This window comes from Microtus oregoni, unplaced genomic scaffold (assembly GCF_018167655.1).
Source record: "Microtus oregoni isolate MIOR12 unplaced genomic scaffold, Mior012 000028F_ref0000031, whole genome shotgun sequence".
NCBI classification, from domain to species: Eukaryota; Metazoa; Chordata; class Mammalia; order Rodentia; family Cricetidae; genus Microtus; species Microtus oregoni.
In genome coordinates this window covers 7,803,996-7,826,675 of record NW_024543087.1, presented here as the reverse complement: position 1 = coordinate 7,826,675, position 22,680 = coordinate 7,803,996, and the positions used below count along the sequence as shown (strand labels likewise).

General features: G+C 41.5%; 1 protein-coding gene across 13 annotated transcripts in view; it reads right to left on the bottom strand.

The window, feature by feature from the left end:
• The window catches only part of Rbms3 (RNA binding motif single stranded interacting protein 3), a 1,319,552-nt gene that overhangs the window by 118,657 nt on the left and 1,178,215 nt on the right, over positions 1 to 22,680 (bottom strand). For all 13 annotated transcript variants that reach the window (XM_041676984.1, XM_041676985.1, XM_041676986.1 and 10 more), the window contains one exon: positions 17,758 to 17,864. In XM_041676984.1, coding sequence (XP_041532918.1) covers positions 17,758 to 17,864 — 107 coding nt within the window. The remainder of the gene's footprint in view (positions 1 to 17,757; positions 17,865 to 22,680) is intronic.

Below are 22,680 nucleotides of genomic sequence, written 5' to 3'. Positions count from 1 at the left end.
AGTCTTAATTTGTTTTAAGCATAAGGTCACCTTCAAAAACCAAAAATACTACGTCTCTATTATCAGCAGTTGTTTCAGGAGGGCAGATAAACTTCATTGTGGCCATTCCAGTCTTCTTTGTCCCTTCCTCCGCCACCAACTTTGATCCTCATGACAACTCTGAAGTAGGCAGAAACAATCTTTCCTCTGCTCCATCCTTGAAAACAGTGAAGCTTGTTGAAGTCAGTGGATTGCCCAAGGTCACAAACCTGTGGTTAGCACTGGGCTAAAGGCTACCGGAAGGATAAAAGTAGAGGAAGGTCCTATCGTGTGACTGTTCGTGAATGTGTAATTCTGTCCTCCAGAAGGGAAATTTACCAAGCACCCCAAGCTATCAGAAGGCACATAGGGGCACATTCTGTATGATGGACACCCTAATCTCCCCAACTTATGCTGCTACACGGAAATCAGAGACAACATGCCTATGGGCCACTATCAATTACATGGTACAGCACTCTACCCTGGTGCATGTAAGAGGGGACCCTCCATTTGACTCAGAACCCTGTCACACAGCTGTCCCTCTATGTCATTAGAAACTCTCCCACTCAGTCACTTTGTCAAAAAGACAGTCTATCTCAGCATCTCAGTGTCTCTCTTGAACCCTGAAACCTGACCCCTTACACCCACACTTTCTGATGTGGGATCCCCACAGCTCTGCTGTTATAAGATTGGCTTGGGGCTCCAGTGAATTCGGGGTACCATCTCTACCTCTCAGGGTGAGAGAGCCTTCTCTGTGCTGTGTGGACAAACAACCTTGGGTGTAGACAGACAACTTAAGGTGTCGCAGGGCCCTCTGTGTAGTTTTGGAAACAAAATGTAGAGAGAAATTTAAGAAGCTCAGGTTATCTGTGTGGCGATATTTTGTTTGTATTTTAAAATTACTAACTGAATCCTACCAGTGTTAATTTTCTCTCTCTGACTGTTGCCATAATTGTAAAATTTGTAATCACTGGGGAAACTGGGTATATATAAGAAACCATGCAAAGTTTTTATATTGTCCCCCCAAATCCATAATTACTTTAAAATAAAGAGATAGGAAATATAAGTGAATGAGCTTCTAGGACTTTTCCAGGTAGAAGAAGAAAAGCATTTATAAGAAATTAAGAAAGAGAAGAGCCTTTGTGTTTGAGGTTTTCCCTCTTCGACGTGGTTTAAGCCAGTTTTCCCACCAAATCTTTGGACTTTTAACACATAACTGAAAGGAAATGTGTCATGCTACGTGGGCTCTGACATACAGTGCAGCCCGCTGCCTTCGAGTTTGCATTTCTCATAATTTTCACAAACGATGCTTTTCATGTTGTGATTTAGCTGGGAGTGAGGACCTAGAGCGTGACACCACGGATGATCAGAAGTGCTATGAGGGGAGAGAATAACCTGACATGAAGTTTGCATAACAGTTGAGAGGTTTGTCTAAGTCAGCAGAGACTTGGGGGTGTCTCCACAGCGGAAGTTTACCAAGCACCCTAGGCTACTGGGGGGGTTGGGGCGTCCTGTATGATGGACACATATTAAAACATTAGTGAAAGGGACAAACAACTTCCCTTGCCCTGCTGCATAGGAGTCAGAAGAATATACCTGGAACCCAAGGGAGAGGGGTGCCACGGGCAAGGGAGGGGGCAGAATCCGGTGAAGTTGCCACCACCTACTTCAGGATTTCGCCTAGGATGGTCCTGCCTGTGAGTACCTCCAGCTAGATGAGATGGTCTTAGATCAAAGGCATTTGGAACAGGGTGGGTCACAGCGGAGGGCCAGGGATTTTGTTTTGAACTGAAGCATTGGCACTTGTCTGCACCTGGGGCTCACCTTGAGCATGACAGATTGCTGAGTTATGATGCTAATACGATCTTGAGGCAGACGCTGCATTCAATTTCCCTTTGTCTCTTCCCACAAAGACGGGGAAGAAATTGATTTTGCTGCTCTGTCTAGCCCCTTTAGACAGAGCCGGCGGCATGAAATCACCATTGTGTAATCACCAGATATGATGGCATGTTGACAAACTCTAGAGTCACAGGGGAGAATAACGTAAAATATCTTGGAACAAAATGAAACGGTCACACCTGATGTTTAAAAACGTGGTGTTTAATCCTGCTGTCTACTTTCAAAAAGGGCTTGTTATGTTCACAGAGTTGTCTATGTTTCGAGTTCACATGACTTGTATATTAGTGGCATAAATAATTTATTTTAAACAAAAGTGGGCACTTGTATCTCTTTCTAAGAACAACTAAGCATTGCTTTAGTATTTCAGCCATAATAGGACATAATGTATGAGTGATAAATATTTTAGAAAAAACCAACTCTTTTTAAATAGAGTATTATTGTGGTTTTAGAGAGTTTTGTACAATGTTCAGGCTGGCCCAGAACTTGTGATCCTCCTGCCTCAGGCATGTATCACCCAGGCCAGAAGAGACAGTAACTTTATTTTTTAATAAAACTGGGAGATTCACTGGAACAGGCCAGAAGACTGACTTAGCAAAGTGATTTAGTGGGGTTGTATCAACAGGTGACAGTCACAGACAGTACACACAGCCTCACAGACAGTGCACACAGCCTCACAGACAGTGCACACAGCCCCACAGACAGACAGTGCACACGGCCCCACAGACAGTGCACACAGCCTCACAGACAATGCACACAGCCCCACAGACAGTGCACACAGCCTCACATTAGGAGGAGCAGGCAATTCTGCATCAGAGCGAACCACCAGACTGATGTACTGAGAAGAGAGGCTGCAAGATCCAAAGCCAGGAAGATGGCTGGTGGAACTCTTGCCTTCTTCTTCCCCATGTTTATCTTGACACACAGTGTGCCCCATGCACCATGCAGGACCAGTCCTGAGGACTTCTAGGCTGCTAGGACTATATTTTAACCTAAGAAACATATCCTACATGCACCCCGTGCATTTAGAAAACCCCGTGCTGTAGATTAGAAAAATAAATGTCCAAGAACTTAGAGAGCAAAGCAGAGACGTCAAGAGGATTTTGGGTTTGTGCCTCACTTAAATATAGGGGGGAATTCTGGATTTGCACCTCTCTTAAATGTAGGTTTCCAAATGAAACCTGTGTGTATCCTTTGGAGACCTGATATTAGAAAACTTCCTTTTGAGGAATCTGAAGTGGGCTCAGCTCCGCTGAGCTGTAAAGTCCTTGCGTGGCGGCAGACTGGGGCTAAAGGGGACAAAGACTGCCACTGTGCAGTCTGTTCAGCACCTTACAGAAGCCAGCAGCCTGCCTGAGCTGAGTTGTGGTTTTGGCTCTGGAGGACGGAGAAGAGGAGAGAGACAGCGTGGAGGGCCTGCTGCTAAGCATCACCTGGACTGCTTCAAGAGAACTGTCAGGAAACGGGAGAAAGCGAGATTGCAGGTTTATCACTTTCAAAGCAGCAAAGGCAGCCAGAGAGTCAAGAGAAGTGAGTTCTTTACGGCTGATTGAATCAAACCGAGAGGAGCCATAAAGCTGTTGCTTTGGTGTGATGTCATTCTCAGTTTTCTGCTTCTTGGCTTCTTCTAAAAACGTTCCTGCCAGAGGATGTCTGTTTTATATAGCAACATGGAAGGACAAGATAAAACAGATGTCAAGAGATCACAAGTTGGAAAGCTGAGAAGGCCTAAGCTTGTCTAAGAAGAGCTTGGTGCTTAAATAAGAAACAGGAAAAAGGGTACTCTTTTTTCATATACATATATACATATACATACACAATACACACATGTATGTATATGTATATATTACATATTATATATGACACCTTTATTAATTATATATGTACAAGTGTTTTGCCTGTTCCATGGATATAAGTGTATCCTGTACGTGCAGTGCACATAGAGGTCAAAAGAGACATTATATCCTTTGGAACTAGAGTCACAGACAATTGTGAGCCACCATATAGGCAGCTCAAACCCTGGAAGACTAGTCAGTGCTCTTAGAGACCATCCCATCTCTCCAGCTCCTGGTCTGTATCACTGTAGGCTGTGATTTACAATAACCCCATCTTCCCCTAAACTGCATTTTGGCAGGAATTTAGTCACAACAATGAGCAAAATAGCTAACACGGGGAGTTTGCTATCTCAATCTTAATGTCTAAATTTCACAGATTCTGATACACAGTTTTGTTTCTTTGACATCTTAATATCTGTGAAATTAGGATTCGCCTAATAATTGCTGGCATTTCATAGATTGTCAAGTCACTTTTCTCTCTTTTTAGTGGTATTTAAAATAACACAATAGTTCGTCTTCAACCAATGGTGCTTTGCAGTCAACGATGTAGCAAATATACTGTCAAAACTGTGACACGGTGTTCAACCATGGAAAATACAGAATTCAGAGGTTGCGATAGCTGAGCCGAAGATGCTAGCCAAGCAAAGGTGTCTGGGAAACGGAACCAGACCCTTCTAGGTCCTAGCTTTAGTTTGATGCTCTCTGGAGCTTAGAAGCTACAGCTGCTAAGTCACTAGTGGGGGTGATCACAAGGCCTGTGACAAGCTGGGGTTGTCAGGACATGCCAGCAATTCCAAAAATATCTCAATTGATGGATGTTGCACTTACCTGTCATGGCCTCCTTGTTAGATTCAGTCAGGGGACATGCAGATCAGTCCTCAGCCCTTCTTCCTGGAGAGGCATGCTATAATATTCCTTGTCTCAAGTCACTTCTAGGCTGGGCACACCTAACGCTTCCCCAAGAACATATATTTTCCCCACGTTTTCCCTTGACAATATGGGCTTTGCAGGGGACTAGACACATCAATTGTATTTGATGCAAAATTACCATATCATGGGGACTTAAAATTCTTAATTGTGATCTTTAATCATCACATATCAATATTGGGTTTAGAGCTTCTGGAAAGGGTACTTGGTCAAATAAAAACATGTTAGTGCCGAGAAGTAGAGTTATTGAGGCTTACAAAATGAGAAGGGCTTTCCCTTCAGCCTGCTCCCTGAAGCTCAGAAGCAGCATATGCAGTAGGTAAAGCCACATCTGGAGGGCCTGCTACCAGACCCGACTCACCAAAGCAGTACCTGAGTTCATAGCTAGCTGCTGCTTCCCAGATCACACAGGCAGAGACTTGCCTTCGGTTCAAGGGTTAGAAGACTCCTGGCAAAACCTGGCAGGATCAGGAGACAGATCTCAACTCTTTTCTTCTTGAGCAGTGTAGGCCAAACCCTTCGCGATAGACGTGAAGGAGTTAGCGGTAAGTGATTTAGACAACATTCCTACATCTGTAAAAATGGTCTAAGATATCCCAAGTCTAGTCAGTATTACTAAGTGTTCCAGCAAATTCTTTAACAGGTGATCTCATCGAAATCATGGAATCAGTTTCTTCTGGAAGAGTGTGTTTCTAGTGGTTCATGAGGACACAGTACTTAAATACTTTTAATCAAAGTAAATTACAGAGCATGGTTAATAACAGAAATTGTGTTATCCTGGGCTCACTATCAGATTCTTCTCATGTTTAGCGAGAAGGATGGTGACAAGAGGCCGAGCAAAGCTTCAGGACCACAGCACCATCCAGGGCACATCCTGCTGAGGGCAGGGAGATGATGCTCTGTGCTGAACCATGTTCTTCCATGTTGAAGCTTCTGTTTTTCACTGAGGATGATAACTCAAAGCAGGAGCCACAGGTCACACTGGTAGTCGTTAGAGAGATCCAAATGTCTTCACAGACTCCAGAGAAAGATTCTGTCCCCCACTTAAGCCTCTTTCCCTACAGGTCCCATGGAGCTTGTTGGTGACACGCTTGCTATTCCATCTAGAGCCATCTGTGTGCTGCGGAAAATCAGTACTTTCCAGATCAGTGTGGCTTGAATTGTTCCCCAGTGGGTGAATCAGCAGTTTTCTCCTCATGTGCAGATGAGAATATTGTAAATGGTAGAAACAATTCACTATTAAAGATTTTTTCTAAGCCAGGCAGTGGTGGCGCACGCCTTTAATCCCAGCACTGGGGAGGCAGAGGCAGGTGGATCTCTGTGAGTTCGAGGCCAGGCTGCTCTACATGAGCTAGTTCCAGGACAGGTTACACAGCTACAGAGAAACCCTGTCTCAAAAAACCAAAAATATATTTTTTCCTAAGGTGTGTTAATTAAGACATTGAATCACATGTTTGGTGGTCTTTAATTTTGAGCTAACTGGTAACTCTGAGATTCACGACATTAGTAGAGCAGAATTAAAGCTGAGGTCATACTCCTTAGGAAGTCTTGAACTTGTTGGGTAAGAAGTGCAAATCTGTCATTGTCTTTAAACCAGAGATGATTGATATTTAACTTTAAAATGGGTTTCAAATGATGGCAATGTTGACACATTGTACCATAACTTGGTGTTTATAGGGACATTATGTTCTAAGTTAATGGGAGGGACAAAGCCTTAACCAACGGCTAGCTAGTTTATGTTCAACAGCAAAGTCACAAAACAGGATCAAGCAGATTCCTGTCATCCATTAGTTATGTGTTTTAAAGCATCACAGACCCTGAGCTTGCTAAAGATAAAATGGGTCCTCCTAAGAGCAAACATGAAGGTTCAAGGTCCCTTAGCACTTGGTCACGAGGTTTTCATTTTTAATAGTACTTGTACTCTTGTTTTATGTTTGAGCTAAAGACAGGGTTTTTTTGTTGTTGTTATTTTTAAAGTTTTTTATTCATGTGTATGTATGCACGTATATGTGTGAGTGAGTATGTGCACATGAGTACAGGTATCCATGGAGACAAGAAGAGGTGTCAGAAGAGGCAGAGATACAGGAAGTTGTGAGTCACTTGACATGGGTGCTGGGAACTACTCTCTAGTCCTTGGCAAGAATAACAAGCACTCCAACTACTAAGTCACCTGTCAAGTCCTAGGGTATTGTTGTTGTTGTTGTTGTTACTCTTCTTTGGAGATAGACTCTCGCTTAGTTCAGATTGGTCTTGAACTTGCTATATAGTCAAGGGTTGTTGGGTGGCCTTGATGGTCAGAGGTTGCAGTCTGTCAAGGCCTGGCAGCTCTCTCCAAAGATGAGCCACAGGAGGAACTCTCTTCCCAGTGAGACTTCCTGCTCTCTACCTGCCCTTATCTGAAAGTCTCTAGACCTAGAGGACTGATTTTATCTGAAAGCTGTCTCTAAGCCTAGATGCCTTATTTATATCCAGTGTGACTCCTGGCATAGTTTCCTGCTAGAAGCCTTCCCCTTGTTGCCTGTACCATAATGGTAACTAAGACTTGTACTAGGAGCTTTGCTATATGACCCTGCTACCACATATGAAGCCTTATGATGGGAGCATGCTGTTTAATGAAAATATGGATTCATCCCCAGGCTTTCCAATCCTATATTTTCCTATACTCAGGAATAAAGTTGAGCTGATTCACGGAAGTCATATCCTGGAGGGCTGTCTCTAAGGTATCTGCAGTCATCCTAACCCTGTCTGTTCCCAGGCTTGGCTTCCTCCCACTTCACTGACAAGCCAACAAAGGTCCCCAAAAAGGAGAACCACGAAGGATGACTTTGAACTTCTGATCTTCCTGCTTCTGTTCCTACAGTGCATCCTGAGCATCTAAGTCATGTCACCAGCATGGAAGAAAGCCCTTGTGCTTGCTGAGCCGCCTCACACAACTCAGAAGGACTTTAGATATTAATCATACCTTCTTATTATATACAGAATAAGTCAGTTAATAATCCATTTCCATTCTCTTCTAAAATATGAGCTGTACAATTTATCATTCTCAACAGTCCTCAGTCTTTTTATGGTTTGCAGCAATTTGTTTAGTTTTATTTTTCTTTCAGCTTTTTCCTCTGAGTTCTCGTCCCTTCTGCCAGCCTATGACTTTTACGATTATATGACCTTCAAAGGAAAAGAATTGGCCAAAACCCCTCCAAACATCTATTATTTCAGTGTTAGGTTATGATTTATGATTTGAAATGCAATCTTACTAAAACCTTAGTGTAATGTGGGACAAACATAGAATGTATTAATTTCTAGTTTTTAATATGCTTAATCCATAAGTAAGAAGTTTACAATAGCATTATGTTGGCAGCAGATTTTATTTCTATCATTTAAAAAAGTAAATGTTAATTTTAAAGGCATTTAATGTGTGTGTGTGTGTGTATGTGTGTGTGCCTTTGTCTGTGTTCATGTATGCTCATGCATGCATACGTATGCACAGAGTAGAACTGGCTGGCTCTCAGCAGACCTGGGCTATGTGTTGGTATCACAAAGCTACAACACAGCCACAGTGTGTGATACTGTAGCTAGCCAGGCACATGCACGCGTGCACGCGCGCGCACACACACACACACACACACACACACACACACACACACAATTCAATGGGAGAAAAAGCATAGTGCTGATGGACTCAGAGAGCAGGTCAAGAGCTCTGTCTCAATTCCGAAATCATGGAACTTAAGATTTAAACTCTAGAACCTATCTCGTTTACCTAAAAGTTCCAGGAAAATTATGAAAAAAGCACCACAGAGGGCGATATTCTTCAGCCTTTAATATTTGCAAAGGCTATTACTGCACCCACCTCAGAGAAGGATGAAGGTTTCACAGAGAGCTCAGGATGTTTCCAAACCCTGTTCCCCATGGGGGCCTCAGCACTTGGGCCAGAGAGGCCTCCACTAACCAGGGCAATGTGGAGCTGTAGAAGTGGAGCTTTCCAGCTGTGGGAAAGATTGGGGTTTGCACATGAGTATGATCAATGTCTTCATGATGTGTTCTGCTAAACAAATGGTTAATATTCAGGAACAATACAGCTGTGGACAATGACTTGTGACCGCTGCTCTGGTTGTTTTTATTACTGTTTGGGTCTTTGTTTTCTTACTTTGATCTCAGTTTTATAGATCTGAGCCTAATTATAGACAGTTTGTTGATTTATTTTTGATGTAAATCAATTTGTATGTATCGTGTTCTATTTTTCTTTCAGAGACAGTCTCATGTATATTGGGCTGACCTTGAGTTACTGTTTATCTGAGACTAGTACCCATGTTTGGTAGCTTGGTGGCTCACAATTACTCCAGCTCTAAGGGATCTTACCCCTTCTCATAGCCTCTGTGGGTACCTGCATTGCATTTAGGCTTGTGTGTATACATGCATACACACACACACACACACACACACACACACACACACACACACCACATGCACAGAAACACACCGAGCAAGTACTCTTAAGTTCTGACTATCCAGAAACCAACTTTGAAGCGACTCCTGTTTTGACTTGTAGCTGAGGATGGAGCCCAGTGTTTGGTATTTTCTAGGCCAGTGCTTCATCACTCATCTGTATCCCCAGCCTGATTTTACACTTTATTCTGAGGCAGGGTCTTACTTGGAAGCTTCCCTTGGGCTTGGTGCTCATATACTTGCAGCCACTTTGATGATGAGGCTGGACCACAAGGCCTGGCCCCTTTTTTAAGGATATTTTTATGCAAAGATGTCCTACTGAGAACGTATGAAAACAAGCATGAAGACACCATTGGGATGGTTTCTTGCTGTGACTATGTACACTAACACAGTCATGGGTCTGAGTTTTGCATCTGTGCGGTGAAGTAGTACCTACTGAGCTGGAGAATAACAACAGAGGAAGACAGTGCCAAAGATGGGGCTGAAATGATCACCATGATGTCAGGTTTGCCTGAATTCACCTTTGTTCCAAACAGAAAAATACACAAACCAGTCAAACTACAATGATTCATCATACATCTGAGTATATGATGTAGCCTTGAGTGATTTGTATGGCTACTGACCTTCACTGAAATATAAAAGGATATATTTTTCTCCCAATAATAAATGGATTTAGAGTGAATGATGACTCAGTGTTTTGAGACTGGGTGTTTGGAATTAAGTTCATCAAAAATGTTCTGGCCTTGTATTCTAAAATAGTATGCAGATCACTACACAGCCTGTGCGCAGATCTTCCTCCATGTACTGGGAAGGAAGGGAAATCTTGTTAATACTAGCTTTGAATAAATGGAGTAACAGAACTATAGCACGGAAAACATTCTCAGGCATCACCAAAACCAAATAACATAATACGGGGTTCCTGGTCATAACAAACCACTTTGCTTAAAGCTGACAATGATGAATTGAAAACCATCAACTAACTCCCCCCCCCCCCCCTCTCTCTTTGTGTGTGTGTAACTGAGATATGTAGCTAAGGTTATTCATATATAATCATTGTATTCATAGGCCTAAATCTTGGGTTAGTAAAAAATGCATGGAACTTAAATATTTTCATGGAAGGATGTCTGAAAAGTCATGCTATTAGCAATATACCTAAAACATAAAAACTTATAATGCATTCAAGTCTGTGCATCAATATACATATGTAATTCAAATGCAATTTTCTCATCTGGCTGTCAATTCTCCCTCTTAGAGTCATAGACCACCTAACAAAAACTCTAACACCAGGCATGAGAAGCCTTCTTTTGAGTTGTTGGGCAGGGTTGTCGAAAAGACTCCTAAACATTACAGGGTATTGCTATTACCTTTAGTTGCCCCCAAGAGATTGAAGGTAAATCCTATTGCTGAAGACAGCATGCACTTCAGATACAGGGTCCAGAGCTGAAACTGACTTGCAAGCTTCCTTCCTGAGGACGAGTTCTCATGTTACTGGATCGTGCTCTGCAGGCTTCCAAAGGAAGGGGCAGCCAACAGTCCTATGACCCACAGCAAAGACCAGCAGGGTATGATAGCCCTAGGTGTACAGAGATAGCACAGTAGCCAACAGCTCTCTATCTGGACTTAAGACCTGCTCAAGAAGAAGGAAACTATGCCTGGTGCTTGAAACCTCACCAACTACACAGAACTAGTAAAGTCATTGGCCCTGGAGAAGAACTTCAAATCGCCACTCTACTAAATGAATTAATCCCTAAGTACATTCGGAATAACTGTCCTTATATCCATAGGTAGGTATAGTTCTCACTTCTCATCAAGGAAACCTCTCATTACAAGAGACAGAGACAATTACAGAAAATTATAACCAGTCAAAGTGCAGAGTTGTGGAGCCCAGTCCCAATAGATACATCTACAGGGCAATTCATGCGCTGAAGGCTCAGGAGTCACAGTGGAAGAAGAAAGACTGTGGGAGCCAGTGGACTGGGGAGTTGGCTCTGAGATCAGTCACCTAGGCATGCCAGAAGCTGCACCCATAGTCTTACCAACTCGACGGCCTAAATAGGAGCTCAACAAGGACAACAACAGACATGCTAATGTGGACAGGATGGGGGTAAAGGTCAGGGGGCAGGGTCCAACCCTATACAAATAACACAGGCAACTGAGGAGTGCTCAGAGTGGGAGATGTCTTCCCAGGGACACACCAGTTGGTTATCCAGTATCAAATGGTCTGGTCAGTTCTGAAACATACATATCAGTAACATTATACAGACTGAGCAGGTTATAGTTACGAAATATATATATATATATATATATATATGTGTGTGTGTGTGTGTGTGTGTGTGTGTGTGTGTGTGTGTATGCAATAACAATTAATGAAAAATGATGCCATGAATTTGGAAGGGGACAGGACAAGGAGAGGAACATGGGAGAGTTTGGGGAAGGAAAAAGAAGAGGGAAATGATGTAATTATATTATAATCTCAAAAATAGAAGAAAAAAAACCCCACCCTAACAGCCAATTTTACTGAAAACTTATTCTTTAAGTGGGGATAGTTTAGGGATTCTAAAATTTAATATTACTACACTGAATCTCCCCAAAACTTAATTTGATTTTCTAGTCAATATAATGTCATTATTCCAGCAGTCACAGAGTTGGTTATTAACAGGATTAATACCATCAGCTCACTTTTGTATCCAAACTCTGAGGATCATTTCTCTAAGTATTACCATAATCAGAAACAGTGTCTTCCGAGCATCAACTAGAGGGAAATTATTGTCTTCCTTTGTTGATTGCTTTTAAATTGACTCTGTCGGAGAATTATGGATATGAGAAAGACAAAAAATAGCATTTTATTGGTTTTCCTTTGCAATAAAAACTTGACTTTTTTTCGCTGAAATTCTGAGTACATGCCTCAATTACTTCTTCTATAGCTATCATGTCTCTTATTTGTGACTGTGACCAAAATGTGATTTTTTTTGGAAGTAAACTCCAATGGGATCATTACAGAGGGTATTTGCTGCTTCCATTAATCTCAAGCTTAGGAATACCTCATAAAATATTAATGTTTTGAATCAATAAGAAATAATATTAATAGTAATGAATGTTATCTGGACTATTTAATATCAAAGTTAAGAGTAAATAACTAGTGATAGGATATCATTTTTAATTTAAATAAGCATTTATTTATATTTAAATATAAATACACACACCCAAAAGTCATTCATAGCAATAAAATATAGAGAACTTTTAAAGCCAGAGTGTCTCTCACAGAGTAGTGGGAACTTACCCATCTTTTTTATTTGGTCTAATTATCTCTACAGAAAAATTGAATCCATGCTGTAAATACATGTATTTCACAAGTATCTCTCTGTGTGTGCCCATGTGTGGTGGTGGTTGTAGCAGTTAACATTTCAGTGTGTAATGGTCTTCACTGAAGTACTAGGTTGCCATCGCGTGGAATTTGATCTTGTCATCCACTTCTTTTCTGTGTAGCCAGCCATTCTTCCTAGCTGGGATAGAGTTCAGTTTCCAACTTGGCCTCAGCAGTCACTAGAAGTGAATTCTTTTGTAACATGGAGTAAGCAGTAGGATGTACCCTCATGTTCCTGAATCTTTTGAACTAGTCTGAAGCACTCCTGGTTCCAGACCACTGGAGGTGCACCATCTAGATTAAGGTGAGCAGTTTTCTCCTTGCAGCTAGCCATGAGAATATGGCCTCTACTCTGGGCAGTGCATGCCCTAGGGATGGGGACATTCACAGTAGTCATAAAGGGAGAATACCCTTTAACTAACAATGACATAGAAAACATGCTGGAACAAATATATCATAAACACTGGCCCATCAGAACATGAACACCAGAGGTGGATCCTGGGAAGCTCCTACCATGAGTGCCAACACCCAGTTCTCTCCCGGTCGTGTTAGGTTTGTAGAGGATTCTCTTGAACTGGCCAGGAAGTGATTTTTCACCAAAAGAGAAGCAACTGTGATCATTTTCCAAGAAGTATGTTTCATTTTGATTATTAAAGGGCCTGCATAGTCCTTCTCGACTGTAGGGGTTTGGATATCAGTGCAGGGCCAGCTGCAAGCTTCTGCAATATAGTAGATCCTGTGGGTTTCTACATCCTGTTCTGCTAGGGCTTCAACGTCCTTTAGATGAGTCAGATTTTCTCCATATATTTAAGACAAAGTAGTGAGAGTGTAGTAGCAGTTTGGATGTTGAAACAGACTTACAAATCTAGCCAACTTCTACTGAGCTAAATGTCAACAAGGTTTATGAAAGCATAAAGCTTACATGAAGTTGGGCAGGGAGGGAGGTGGGGATGATCTGGGAGGAATTGGGGGAGGTAAAAACATGCTCAAAATATATTGTATGAAAAAAGTAAATAAAAATTAAATTAAAATGACACAAAGAAAGAACTGCAGATCAGTGATGGGCCGAAGTACCCCAATCTCTTAACTACTTAGCATTCAGGCATCTCGTGCAAGATCTGATAATAACTTAAAATGCCCCTGTGCTTTTCATTTAGGTAAAATCATGGCCACTAGCATATATTTGAAAGGCTTGCTTATGCGTGTCCTTTTCTCTGTGCAAAGCTCCCAGTCTTACAGTTTTATAAATAAATGTGGTTCACCAGCCTGTGCTAATTAACTATCAAAATGTTGCCCCAAAGAGAAAGGCTTGAAATTATGAAGTTTTAATTAGCCTATCAATTTCTGTGTTTTGCTTAACTCCGGAACGCTTGCAATATCAAGCAGAAATTCTTTTCGCTTTATCAGTTTTTCTTAACTTTCAAGAGAGGGGAGAAATGGGCTGTTTCTTTTCTCTGTTGTTACCAGCCCCTTAGTTTCTCTACATTTAAAAGAAATTGGGGAACAGAAATCAATACAGAGACATAATCTCGTTTGCAGGGTGGCCAAACTGCGGCAGAGCATGTCCAGTTTCCTCCCCACTGTGCCTGTAGTCATCTTTGTAATTTACAAAGAACCTTGATTCAAAGACCCGAAGATATGTAGATTTAGTTGTGAGCATTAACGTTCTTTTCCTGGACTTTAACTCAACTGGATTATTCCTGTTCTCTTATGAATTTTGTTGTTGCTGTAATTTGCTTCCTTTTTCAAAGTCCATGCCTTAAGGAAATAGGAATTGCATTCTGTCTTTGCATGTGTCTCTCTGTGTGTGCATCTGTGTATGTTGTATGAATGTATGTATTTTCATGTGTGTGGGTACATATGTGCATGGAGAGGCCAGAGGTGGATTTCTGGTGAGTTCCTTGATAGCTTTCTTCTTTTATTTACTGAGGCAAGATCTCACACTGAGCCTGGAATTTGATGCTTCTGTTACTCTCTGGCTAAGCCAGACTCCCTTCACTTTCTCCCTCTCCAGCACTGGGGTTATAGGCAGCACCACATCTACCCAGTTTATAGGTGTGTGTGAGGGATCCGAATTCTGGTCCTGATGCTGACACATGGTGAATGCGTTATCCATTGGGTCATCTCTCTGGCTCTCGGCATTCCACTTTAAGTAGTCCCATTTGTGGGTAGGTGATGTTGAAGGAAAGGGGGCATGGATGGGGCACTTGATGTAGAACATATACTTAATTGAAAACATCCATATGTAGCACAGTACTATGCACAATGAATATACATAACGTATTTTTAAATGTATTTATGAAATAGAAAGATTTCACATTTATGAGGGTTATTAGGTGCTGGGCCCGGAAAAGCTCCATCTGCCACAGGTCTACTCCTTCCCATGGGAACAAAACATATGCCTTTGGCTGTGACCTTTGGGTGGTCAACCTTGGCTCCTACTCTAATGGTTCAAATTAGAAGTAATGTAATCTGACAGCCAAAGGGAGAGAGGACTTGGGAGAGGCATCTGTGTTTTAGAATGCCCCCTCCCCTGCCAGGACACCAGCATAGAATCACAATTACAATGTCCCTCCCCTGTTTTTGTTCGTTCTTTAATCCTGAGAGATTTAGAGCAGTATTCTTACTTGGAATAATAAATCTGAAAATATGCTTATGCAGAATGAAATATAATAGACTAGTAGTGGCCAAAGTTCAAAGCATTCAGTTCGGGTCAGATAATCATTAGCAAGAATCCTTCCTGCTATACCCTCCTGTCTTCTGCTACTTCTGGAAGAATGATCACATCTGACTCATTTTTTTTAGATCTGGGACAGGTGTAGCCTAAGCTCACAACCCTCCTCATCAGCTTCTGAAGTATTACAATTACAGGGTACCATCCTGAAGCAGCGTCATCTCAACAGTGATTGAGCAGTATATCATTATTTTATAGACGACAAATAAACAACAAAAATAAATACATAAAAGATCCCCTTAAAAATATGGGATAGCAGCTTTAATGTGAGGGTCAATGAAGATGAAACCAAGTCTAGTGCTTGACAGTGACCGCATCTTGACAGGTTTTAGAGTTGCCTAGGAGACAAACTTCTGGGCACAGCTGTGAGGGAGTGTCTCCATTGGGCTAACTGAGGTGGGCAGACCTATCATAAAAGCGAGCTGAGTATCAGCCTTCATCTCTCATCTCTATTTCCAGACTGCAGACACAATGTGAGAGGCTGCCTCATGAACCTGATGCCATGCCTTCCCTCCTCACTATGATGGACCGTAATCTTGATATGTGACAAATTGAACCTGTTCTCTTAAGTCTCTTTTGCCAAGCATGTGGTTACAGCAACATGAGACTGAACCAAGGCATCCCACATTATACAAGGCTTGGAAGAAAGCTACAACTCGCAGTCTTGAAACTGAACAAAAAGAAATAAAAAGAATAAAAAGCAAAAGAAATTGGGGAACAGAAATCAATACAGAAAAATAATCTCATTTGCAGGGTGGCCAAATTGCGGCAGAGCATGTCCAGTTTCCTCCCCACTGTGCCTGTGCTCTTCTTCGTAATTTACAGAGAACCATGGTACAAAGGCTAGAACTTCCGGAGATTTAAACATGGAATGTGGTAGGCCAAAGGTCAAGTTATCTTGGATAGTTTTTTAGCCCCCTCATTCAGGCAAAATCTTTAGGGAATGTATAAACAGAGCCTCTATATTCAAGAATGCCATGAGATAGCATCTCAGATGTAGGAAAGACCTAATTATGTTCCCTACAGAGTAATTGAAAAGCACCATGATTTACATCTTCAATTGTTTGGTGATTAAAGCCCTAGGAGGCTGTTGTTCCATTGGGGCACGGGCAGTGAGGTAATTAGAATCCATGTTTCCAGGCCACGTTCACTCACGTTTGGCTCCAGAATTGACAACTTCTATTTCTCTCTGTGGTGAGAACTGTATGTGTTGGTTTTGTTTTTGTTGTTCTTGCACTGATACCAAAAGATGTGAGCTACCTATAACTACCCCTTGTAGCCCGAAGAAAGTATTACCAATACTTTCTGCAGGAAATGAAGTTTTTTATAGAGCCAAGTTTTCTTACGGAATCATGGAATTTGGGGTTATAATATGTGGTTGGTGCAAAGATAGCCCTAATTAGCAAGCATTTTACCTAATCACATTTTAAGGTCAAATGAGTCTTTTTAGACTACAGATGCTTTGTACGGGCCAAATGTAATGATGCGGGGGATGTCAGACTGCCTGCTGATGCATTAAATTATGCCTGGGACACATCGGCCAACCCACACAACCTCATTAAAACACAATCTCAGCTTCCTTTCTAACCCGGAGAATGTGAACACTCCTGCATCTTTTCATTGGCTCCTGTACTCAATGATTATTTTATTTACTTCTTACTATAATAATATACATACTATAGTACTTGACTAGAGCTATGCAATTGAAGAGGTAGTTTATAGACCCTTACAGACATACTCAAAACAGCCTCAGAAAATGGAAAATGGCAAAATCATTTGCTGAGGAATCTCCCAGCTTCCTTCCTTTCTTAGAACAGGTCTCTCGGGGTTCAGGGTATAGGGCGGCACATAATTATGATGCCTCTTAAATGACAAATGGACAAATCATGTGCTTGGACTATAAATCCTAGCCTCCCTCCACCATTGAAATTAAGGCTTTGGCACAAAATGTCATTTATTCGGTCAAACTACTTTATCCCATTTTCTCAAGAATGAAAAACACTACAAAAGCCCAGGAGCCTTTTCCTTGTGATTTTAGAAAAATAAACAGCCAAGAGGACCGACTGCCAAAGACTAGCAGGTGCAGAGCCACAGCTCACTGCCGGTTAGAATTGGGAGGAGACAGGGGTGGCTAAAATGAAGCCCCTGGTGGGGGAGAGGGCTCAGTGGGCAAGAGTGCTTGCTGTATAAACATGAGGACCTGAGTTTGAATCCACAGCGCTCATGTAAAATGCTGGTCATAGCCTCATATGCTGGTAATAGGTGTATGAACACAAGAGGACTTCTAGGAACTGCAGGCTGATAGCTGGCATTGGGTCCATGAGAGACCCTGTCTCAATGGAATGAGATGGAGAGTGACAAAGCAGAACACCAGCCAAGCTCCTCAAACCACACTTAAAGAATCGTATATACACATGGGCATACATGACACCAGTCTCCCTGAGCAGGTACTTCTTTTTATTCACAGCACCCTATGTCTGCTTTGGCATCTTCCCGAGGAAGGAATGCTGCCCAGTTTCTGAGTTGGTCTCAGGACTCACCTCTCCTTCTCTGGGCCATGGCCTCCCGTTCTGGGTGTACTTGCTCTGATTCTGTCTCTTCTTCTGTCCTCCATCAGCAAATTTGCACAGTAAAGGCTCACTGGGCGCTGGAAGGAAAAGAAAGGAAAACCACATCAGTAAGCGCTCCATGCACGTAAGTAACTTGTCCAGTTGGGCTCACAGTGGGTCCTTGTTATCAGTGTGTTCTGAAGTAACATCTTGGTTCTGGCCCTCTTTCTTTAAGCTCCACCGTCTGGTGTTCTAGCCATCGCTGAAATTCGGGAAAGTGCTGATAGACCTCGAGAGATTGTAATATATACTCCTGGATAAATGGCTGAAATCGCATGCACACTTGTCTCTAGGTCGTGAGCCTTCTAGCATAGTGAGGAACATATGCACCCCCAGTGCTTGTGTGTGATTATCTCCTCCTCAAGTCAGCTGCACTTTCACTATGCAAACCGTAGAATTCAATTTTGAGAAATTGTTAAAAATCAGAGCAGCAGCTTGGAGAAGGGATCGAATACAAAGTTACAAACTCAGAAATGCACTCCGTTAGGAGCCAGGGCTTGTCAACCATGGTGGGTCATGATTTGGGTATATACCCAAAGGATGCTCAGTCATACCACAAGGACATGTGCTCAACTACATTCAGAGCAGCATTACTTGTAATATCCAGGACCTGGAAACAACCCAAATACCCCTCAACTGAAGAATGAATAAAGAATATGTGGTACATTTACACAATAAAGTACTACACAATGATATCTTAAAATTCGCATGCAAATGGATGGGACTAAAAAGCACCATACTGTGTGAGGTAACCCAGACTCAGAAACACAAATATAGTATGTATTTTCTCGTAACTGCAAAGAAAAACCAGGCTGCAGTTCACAATCCTAGAGAACCTAGACAATAAAGAGGACCCTAAGAGATACATACATGGATGTATGTAATCATCATGGGACGTAGAAAAAGACAAGATCGCTGAATAAATTGTAAGCATGGGGATCTTGGGAGAAGGTAGAATGGGAGTGAGGAGGAAAGGAGAGGAGTATGGAAAAATATATACCTCAATAAAACAATAAAAAAGGAAAAAAGAAAAAGAAAGTCAACCAAAAATTTCCTATATATTAGATATTCTAGATTTGTAGGCTGAGGATAGATGCCCCAACATTAGAGAGGAATCTTGGGTGACTCTCCAGTCAGTCAAATGTTTCTGTCATTTCTTAGTTTTGGAAGTTATTTATTCTGTACTGCCTGTTTACTCAGATAATATATCCTTGTCAGGTCTCTGATGGAGTTGAAGACTAGATAGTTATAACTATAGTTTTCCTTGTTACCAAATTCAGAAAAGGAACTCAGCAAAGAGGTGTAAAGTGAAAGGTTGAGAGACATAAAAAGAAAACTTTCGGGTGGTATTACAAGTTAGGGTAGAAACTGAATTAGTTATGACAGTTTTGAATTCAGTAAGATAGAATAGATAATGGAGTATTTTCCCTGAATTGATCAAATGCAAATGGAATAGACATTGTTATTGTAATTTCTGCCTGTATATATTTCTATATTGTTATTGTACATAATTTCTATTTCGACACAAATGGGAAAATGTTGTGTGGTTTTTTTTTTTATTGTTTTCTAACAAATGAAGCTTGCTGGAGTCAGAGGACAGAGCTAGCCACTAGCTGACTATAGAGGTTTGGAGGACTGTAGAGAAAGAAAGGAAGTGGTAAGGTAGGCAGAGAGAGGATCTCAGCCCTTTTGGACAGAGGCTGCTTCTTGTTCTCTGAACTTTCAGGTTCTTACCCCAATATTTGACTGCTGATTTTTTCATTGATAAATATTAATTAGATCTATGCTTCCTCTTGCGGTTGAGTAACCAGCATCTTCAGGTGGTAAAACAGAAAAGAGATTCTGGGAGCCTCTTGCCAAAGATGTTTAGATATTTAGCTAAATAGCAGCCAAATTAGCTTTGTTTTCTCACTAATCCTCTATAACTTCACAGAAGTGGACCCTCTGCTCAGGATTTTCCCCTTTAGCTTTCCAGTTAAAGCTAATGAGAAGGCAGGGAGTTCAACTGTGGGGATGCCAAGTGAAAAATCTGATAATCTATCACCAAGTATGTCAGGGCAGCTCCCAGGGGACTGCTTTTGCCTCTTCTGTTCTCTTAGCTCTAAACTGGTAAGCATTTAGCCCCTAAAACAGTCTTCCCCAATTCCTCTTCAGCTCAGAGAACTAATGTGGAGAAACGACCATATTTGTCTGAAGAGAAAAAAAAATAGGTTGCCCACAGAAACCCAGGTCCAAATCCAAGAAGAAGAGGAGGTGGAGGCAGTGCCTTGAAGATTAAGACCCTGCCCAGAGAAGGGCTTTCTGCCTCTGTCTTCCTCTACCCTGTTTCCTCCCACAGAAGCAGTACTAAAACCTGGAAGGTAGGAATTTGAGATAGAAAAGCATTCTTTATTTTCGTTGGGTTGACCCCGAGTAAACCTGTTTGTGTCCACTAACTTCAGCCTTTCTGCAATTTGGTAGATGGCATAGTAGTGTGAATCTTATCTGATGAACTGCAATAACGATAGGGGTCTTGTACATTTTTATTAAGTACATTTTCTTGAATAATGCGATAAAAATTAAAATATATTAGAATGTCTCTTCCAACAATGGCACTGCAAAATGTCTTTTTTAAAACCCAACAAAGCAACACTCTGTGTTGATAATTGATGACTGCCTCCACATCCCTACATGTCTGAAGAGAAAGTCACATTGACCCAGCAAACTTGGTGAATACATTAAGAAGGCTGTGAAGGTTAATTCGCTGGTGTATGTGTTGGAATAAACCAACTATTATTTTGAAAGTTCATAATTAACAAAAATAAATCACTTCCTTCCATTGCCATCTGAGAACATGAACTCAGCTAAATATTAATTGTATCCCTGGGCATTTTCAAGTTTGAAGACAATTCTAATTGTCTCAAAAATCAATAGTGGAGAATGAATACAAGCAAGCCAGCATCTGCAAATAGGCTTTCTACAAACATGTGACTACTAATAAATATTTGAAAATTATTCATCTCTAAAAGACAGCAATGTTTTTTTTTTTAATCAACCCTCTAAGTCTATTCTTAGTTAGCTGCAGATTTCTATTTTTCAGAACAGAAGGAAAAGAAAAAGACATGGCTCACTCTGGTGAAGAGTAATGGAAAGTCAGATGGGGTTCCTGTCCTATGTAAAACACACACCATCATAGGGTGGTTCCCCTTCTTTCCACAGTTTTATCTATTAGGGATGAGGTGAAGTTAAAAAATATTGAATAAATGGCATGATGGTGTAGCTCAGCTGTTTAGTCCGTTTGTTGCATGTGTAAAGCCCCGAGTTCAGTCCCTAGGCCTGGATAAACAGGTCATGGTTCACATGCTGGTAATCCTAGCACTCTGCAGGGTGGAGGCAGGTGTATCAGAAGTTTAACATCATTCTTGGTTACATATGTTTGAGGCCTGCCTGGTACATGAGATCTTGTCTTTAAGTAATTAGCTAACTAATTAATTAATGGAAAATCTCAGAAGCAATCAACTCATGTTCTTTATTGTGATGATCTGAAAACTTAATGAACTCTCACAACTATTCCATCCCACCTCACCCAGGACCTGAGTCGTCCTTTACCCAGCATTCCCTACTGCATATGCTACTGGACTGGCAGCTACCTAGCTTCTGCCGTTAGTACCAGACCTTGTGCTGAGGATTCATTACTTGTTAATATCCCTTAACTCTACTCCATAGCAGCCTTAAGCAAATGATGGCAATTAGAATGTGTCAAAGAGAAACCATTAGGTTCTTCTACATAAGGAGTTAAAGGCTCTAGAATACTAAAGGAAGACCGTAAACCACACACTGAAGTCATATTGCCTATTACACTCATTTCATGTCACCCCTGAGTGCAGGATCTGTTGTATGATAATTTGCTACACACTGAACTATTCCCTCCAGAATGTTCATCAGTGGGTTCATCTCACATGTCTGGGAGAAAAGAGATTTGGAGGGTTTCTGCCTATCCCTAGCAGTTAGAAAGCAATAAAGAGCTGCTGGCGGCGAAGCAGGGAGAGGTCCACCAGCTGAATGGTAGATATAGAGGTAGTCGGGTATCCGGCTGCTTGCAAGTTGTCGATGGCAGGGGAAACTTTGGACAGTAGTCTTCCGTGTTCTGCTTGCCTTTTCCATAATGAAGCTGCTTTATTTGTTTGTTTGTTGCCATCCAGGCTTATGTAAGTGACCCCTTTACTCACACTCCTGATAATAAATACCAGCAGGTATGTATTCACTGGTTCACCAAGTTGGTTCAATTGTTACAACTGTTACTTTGGTTTCTTTCTGGGTGAGTAAATGTTTGCATATGTGTGTTTTGACTCCATGATAGTCTCTCGCACAACAGAATCATTTCACATTTTATATGAAGTAGAAAGGGGGGCACACTATGATGTTTTAAGTATGAGGGAGCGATCACATTCACACCAGTTTTATGAAAGTATAATGTAACACTCTTTTCCCGTTTTCTTTGGATTGCTGTTAATATCTTACTATTTACTGTGGTTTAAATGAGAATGTCGCCCACAGGCTCAGATGTCTGAACACTGGTCTTCAGTGGGTGGTGCTGTTTGTGGGCAGGATGCAGGGTGATGTTGCCTGGCTGGAGTAAGTACATCGCTGGAGGTGGGCTTTGGGAGTTACAGACTCATGCTCCTCCTGCTTCCTGCTTGTGTTGGAAAATAGGAGCTCACAGCTTCCTGCCACTCGCTGTCATGGCTCTCTGCCATGACAGAAACTTATTCCTCCAGAACCGTAACCAAATAAACTCTTCTAGAATTTGTTGTGGTCATGGTTCTTCACCATTACAATAGAAATGAGACCAATACACTAAGGTTAATTTATAAA